We start from the raw sequence: 6,000 nt of genomic DNA on the forward strand, positions 1-6,000 counted from the left end.
ATTTATTTTAATAATACTTTATTTACCAATTCACCCTTTCCAACAGAGTCAGTAAAACTGCAGTTTTATGATCCTGTGACCATCAGCAAGAGAAATGTAAGTATTATTAAAAAGAGAAATAGTCAGAAGCAGCAAAGGAATTCAATGAAGCTGCAGAACATGCACTTACTATATAAACCTCTTTTTAAAACCTTGACTGGTTTTTAAGATAATATCTCTTTATCAGCTTTTATAAGTGTTATGAAGCATACATTCTATTGTGTTCGACGGTAAGTTGCATTCTAGGGCAAATGGAGTTGGCCTTGGGCAAGACAATTTCTACTTCACTTCCCACATTTACAAAACAAGGATAATATTTGCCTATTTCACAAGAGTGCATGAAGATTCAAGAGCACTATCAGACTACAGATCATTCTCATAGAATTAATGTTTTAACCATTTTATAATGTTAATTTCACTAGTCTGGAGAGCATTTACAAGTAAAAACAAAATACAAATCACTTGGATTTTTTTTTCTAGTTAACATACAGCAAATACTGTTTTCTGGTTTGAACTACAAACAACTGGATAATGTTTGTATCGAACCACTTTTTTCTTCTGTAGTTTCAAGGAATACAATGTAGAAAAACTACCAGCTTTCTGCAATCACACTTTGTGGCCCACTGGAAGAGAATATCCCTCATCATGGTTCACAAGACATTCTGGAAATGCAAACACTTTATGCAACTATGCACCTATTAGTTTTTTTGCCGCATACACTCACACTCCCAAGATACAAGAAGAGTTTCTCTATTGCAGAAAACAGTGCTGTAGAAGCTGACTGAAAGTGCTAACTGAAAGTTTCTAGAATGAGAATATAAAAGCAAATTGCTTATATACACTACATAAAACAATAATGCTAACTTCATACTGGAAGATTTATGCCATATGCTTTTCCACTATGTTTTAGTAGAAAGAATTGTCAAAAGCAAAACAAAACCAAAATCACTTGTCACCACCTGCAGCATGCTGGGCTTCATTTTAGAAATACAGGGAATGTTACTCAGTGCCATCACCGCTTTTTAAAAAAAAGTCAAGATAATTCAGGGTGATCAAGAGATCTGTGAATATCATCCAAACTGATGATTCAGCAAACCCTAGCACTCTCAGCACACCCGGGAAGGACAACATAATCAGCTCCAAGTTGACAATAAGAAAATGGGTGCTTTGCACTTGGCTAATAGCTGTAGAACCAACAGCAATGCCAAGCACAGGCAGTTGAAACTGTGATTCCCACTGCAAAATATACTTCCACAGAAGTTCAGGTTTCCAGCCATAAAACATAGTCAAGATGTTTCAGAAGTGAAGCTCTGATATTAGCTATGTATTTTTCTGGCAGAGCTCCAGGAGCCAGAACAGCAAACACATCAGCCAGACGGGTTCTGTGACATTCTGTATTTATACCAACACAGACCATCTTAACACCAGGTCCTTCTTCACTCCAGCCACCAGCAGTGTGTGACATTAGCATTAAATTCCCTCTCTATACGTGTTTTTACCTGCAATGCACTTTTCCAAGAGCTCAAGATAATTGCAGACCTCTTTTGTTGGTTTGGTATGGGGATTTTTTGGCATAGACTTCTCCAGTTTGATCTGCCACTATCCACTACAAAAGAGTCAAAGGTCAGTCTTGCAGACTTGTTTGCTTTACACTCTCCTATACTGAGGCAGAGAAGTAAATGACCAAGTGTTTCTAACAACTTACCTGTTTGGCATCACAACTTCTATAAATGCTTTATGACAGTTAAGCTGCACACCACCCCTGCAGGTACTTTTAAGGGACAACTTTGAACATTTTCTAGCTAAGTGCAGGAACACCGACTCATCACAAATTTTGGCATTTTCTCTGCCACCTCCATCCTGATATCTCCTCATGTTTTTTCTTACTTCAAACAGGAAAAAGATTGCTCAGGAATTGTGTCCTTATTGTAAAATTGTGTCCTTATTTCCTCATATTTTGATGAGGGAAAGAGGATATTCACTTCTGGAAGCAGCTGGCACATCCAATCATAAACTTAAGAGTGATCTGACAAGAGGACACAAAAGTGCACTGATGGGAAAACTACTTGAAAGAGAAACAAGCTGCCATAAAAAAGCATCCTAGAGACATCAAGGAACAACCACCTACTAGCAAACTTGCATTTTACAATCAGACATCCCCCACATGGCTGTTAACAGCCCAGACACATTAACTAGGAGCACCTGGGTAACAGCCAAAATAAAACACATCCAGATCTGTACCTACACTAAGATCTAGCTTTTAAATCCTTCTCACTCCTAGAGGGCAGCTAAGTATCTGTGTGGCATTTGGGAACTCAAGAGTACTTCTGGCTCCTAAAAAGCAGGCTTTCTGATACACAGAACTACAGCCCTCTCTAGTCAGTCTATCCAAGCTGGCTTAGCACATTCTTCAAAGCTGCCTGCAATTAGGTTTCTTGTTAGAAGAGAAATAATATTACTTGAAACCCAAACTCCCTATGATTGTGCCCCAGGGGCAATACTTGTAAGAATGATGGAGGTCAGCAGCACTACTGCAAATGCTTCCTGTAATTTCAGAGTAGCACAGGAGAAAACGGATGGGTGAAATTATACAGCAGCTGCCAAAGCAGTGAAGGGAAAGAAATGAGGTACCTATCTCCTCTCCACACCCCTCCCCCAAAAGCCTTCTAACTCTTTATAAAGAATTTTGCGAAGCGTTTAGATGTTTTCTTCTCCACCGGGCACTCTTGTAAAATCAAGAGCCACAGCACAAGACGAAGAAACAAGAGACGTCAGTTGACAGAGCAACCACAAAGCTAAAGTTTTCATGGCGAGACTTCATGAGACTACCTCCCGGCTCGCTAAGAGCGCAGCGAAACCCTCCCCTCATCACTATTTTTGGTACTCCTGCCCTGGCCCCGCTGTGCCAGGGCGCCGCGGGAGGACTCCCAGTCCACGCCGAAGCGAGGCAGGTAGCCCGGGGCGCCACCGCGGAGCCGGGCTGTACCTTTAAGGGGCCCGTCGCGGCGGGTGCGCGGCTGCATTCCTGCTCCGGAGCGGCGGCTGTCCCGACACGCCGGGCACGGCAGCCTGCGAGGCAACCTGCGCGCCCGCCCCGGCCCGGCCCGCCGCTCGCACCGCGGGAACAAAGCCCGCGCCCGCCGCCGCCAAACTTCCGCGGGGGGCAGCGGCCGCGTGGGCGCTCCCAGGGCAGCGCCTCTCCGCGACCCGCGCTCCGGCCTGCCGGGGCACTCCGCCGGCTCCAGCCCGCCGAGACACGGCGAAGGCGAGAGCCCCGCGTCCGGGCGCGGGACGGGGCGCGGACAAAGCGGCGCAGGGCAGGGTTCCCCGCCCGGCGGGCACGGGCAGGTGAGCGGCGCGGCCGGGCAGGGCTCTCCGCCCGGGCACGGATCGCCGCCGCCGAGCCCGGGACGGCAGCTGGGCCCCCCGCGCTGCCGCGGGGCAGAGCGTGCCGCGGCAGCCGCTTACCTCTGGAGCGGAGCAGCGCTCCCAGCAGCACCAGCAGGAGCTGCGGAGGCGCGGGCAGGAGACAACCCCCGCCGCGCCGCCTCATGCTGGCAGCGTCCCGGCCCCGTGCCCGGGCCGCCCGCAGCGACGTCGCGGGCTCCTCCTGCGCGGAGCACCTCGGCACGACCACCGCTCGCTCCGTCCGCAGCCGCGGCACTCCGGGGCCGGGGGCTTCCTCCCCGCTCCGCCCGCCCAGGCCCGGCCCCGAAGGAGGAGCTCCGCCGGGGCAGCCCCCGCCCCGCTCCCCCCAGCGCCGAGGCGCTTCGCAAACTTTCGGCGCAGCGGAGGCGGTCCCGCGGCGGAGGCTCCGCGGCGAGACACGCACCTCCCTTCCCCATCCCGAGGGGCTGTCGTCTGTCCCCTCGGCTAGCCCAGAACCCCTAGAATCCCTCAGCCCTTGCCCCCGGTACAGCTCCCTCACCGCGGGCGGGGAAGCCCTTCCTAAAGCGGCTCCGGTGCTCGGGGCCGTCGGTGTCGGCTCTCCCTGTCCCAACTCCCGCAGCATCGCCAAGGAACATTGCTCCTGGCTGTCGGCTGCCCGGTATGCTCCGGTCCCAGCGCGTTGCCACCGCTTCCCGACTTGTGCCAGCTTGCTGTACCCAGGACAAATCGCAGAGCCCTTCTCCCCGTCCCGTCCCCGTTTACCAAACTCCCTTCGAAAGGGAAACATTCACAAGCCCTTTGCCCAGCATGCATGTTGCTACCTATGAGAAACGTCTGATTTTTCCCTCCGTTCGTGACAATATTCTGCTATTTGGTGTTTTCCTAATAGCCGCGGTGTCCGAAGATAGCTGACTACGTACGAATCTCCGGTACCCTACAAAAGGATTTAGGGTCGTTTCCTGCAGGAGTAGGAATTAACACTTGGACAATTGGCTTATGTGCCTTCTGTTCCGTGCTGCGTAAAGAAGCATACGGGCTTTCACTGGAGATCACCCTTAGAGCCAGTTTTATGATCCTTTTGGCATGATTTGATATTTTAATGTATAGAGTTGACAATGCAAGGAACTGTTGTTAAATAATTAATCTCAGTTGATTTCAAAATATTAACTTGAACAGAAAACTGACTCAGATAGTCCAAACCCTGGACCACGGGGAAGATGAGAATTTTGTCAAATTGACACCGAAGAGCCAGTAATAGAAATGGTCTTATTTAAAGCCTTCCCACAGATGAATCCAGAGGAAGCTGCAATTAATCCCATCCTCTAAACAAACACAAGAGTAAGAAAATGGCACAGCATGTGATTGAATTATGCCACTCCTATTAATTAAGTGTAAAATGGTGAAGACAAGGGGTATTATTTAAAATGTCAACGTAAAATTAAAACAGGGACTGAGTCTTGACAAATTGTTCTCAGTGAAAAGAGAAAATAATCCAACACAGCTTCACTGAAGAGAACTCTCAAGAGTGGTAACACCACAAGAAACAGTAAGCAGCAAACCATCTTTAAATCTTCTGTACATGGCCACCAAATTTTTTAAAAAGCAGACTTTTTTCTTTATATGCAGAACCACTGCTTCAAGATAGGAATAGATCCATGTTAGTGCAAGATAGGCAAAGTGTACAAAGTTGCAGAAGAGTAACAACAAATACAGGTAGTCAAGAGGGACTGGCTGAGGTGAAGAGATTAAAAAACTTCTGTATTCTAATATTGACTTGGAATCAGTGATAGGCTGAGGCACAGAAAGTATACACAATTATTGTAAAATAATAAACTCTGAGATATCAGAGTTTAAGTGGAAGAATTCTGAATAGTGGGTTAAAGTTAAGAGAGAAAAAACAATAACTTCACACTGACTGGCTGACTGACTAGAATGCAAAATCCTCACTGTATCTCCCTAAAATACAGAACAACATAACCAAAATTCATTTAAGTTTATATTCTCTACTATGGCTAGATCATTAGGTAGTATAACTCAGAGGAGTCCTTCTGACTTCAGACTCACAGAAGCTTTTAGAAGTTTAGGTGCTGAAGTACTGACTGTGATAAAGCACAGACACAGGGCCCAGAACTTCTTGATAATTATATACTTAGGTCATGGAACAGTCAGATGTTGAGTATTTCCCTGTGTTTGAAACAAAAGCCACTTGAAGAATATTGTCCTAAACACATTCACTTGTTAGCTCTCCCCAGAGAACAAATGTTTTTACCCTGTAAAGTGTGTTTACCAGTCCTCTGCATCCTGCACTATATTCTGGCAAATCATGTTCCTCTCTAAGCTCAACTTCCTTAAAGTGTATCTCTGTCTTGTTAGTAATTTTGAAATCCCCTGGTGAAATGTTAGAGAAGCACATAGTATTAACTTTCACAAAAATCTCCTAAATAGGTTGCAGTTAGACAGATGAAAATTTATATTATAAACATCTCAATTACCTGTTGATAAATACTTTGATTGAATATAGCCCTGATTACATGTGGAATCTTTGAGGAATAATTGTAAAGTAAATTTATG

The 6,000-nt window shown here is 46.6% G+C and overlaps 1 protein-coding gene across 1 annotated transcript in view; it reads right to left on the bottom strand.

Annotated features, from left to right (window-relative positions):
* Window positions 1–3,678, bottom strand: part of LRP4 (LDL receptor related protein 4) — an 82,063-nt gene extending 78,385 nt beyond the window's left edge. Inside the window, exon 1 of the mRNA XM_053945794.1 lies at window positions 3,508–3,678. Coding sequence (XP_053801769.1) covers window positions 3,508–3,592 — 85 coding nt within the window. The 5' untranslated portion in view covers window positions 3,593–3,678. The remainder of the gene's footprint in view (window positions 1–3,507) is intronic.
* Window positions 3,679–6,000: the final 2,322 nt, after the last annotated feature.

This window comes from Vidua chalybeata, chromosome 6 (genome assembly GCF_026979565.1).
Source record: "Vidua chalybeata isolate OUT-0048 chromosome 6, bVidCha1 merged haplotype, whole genome shotgun sequence".
In the NCBI taxonomy this organism is placed as follows: Eukaryota; Metazoa; Chordata; class Aves; order Passeriformes; family Viduidae; genus Vidua; species Vidua chalybeata.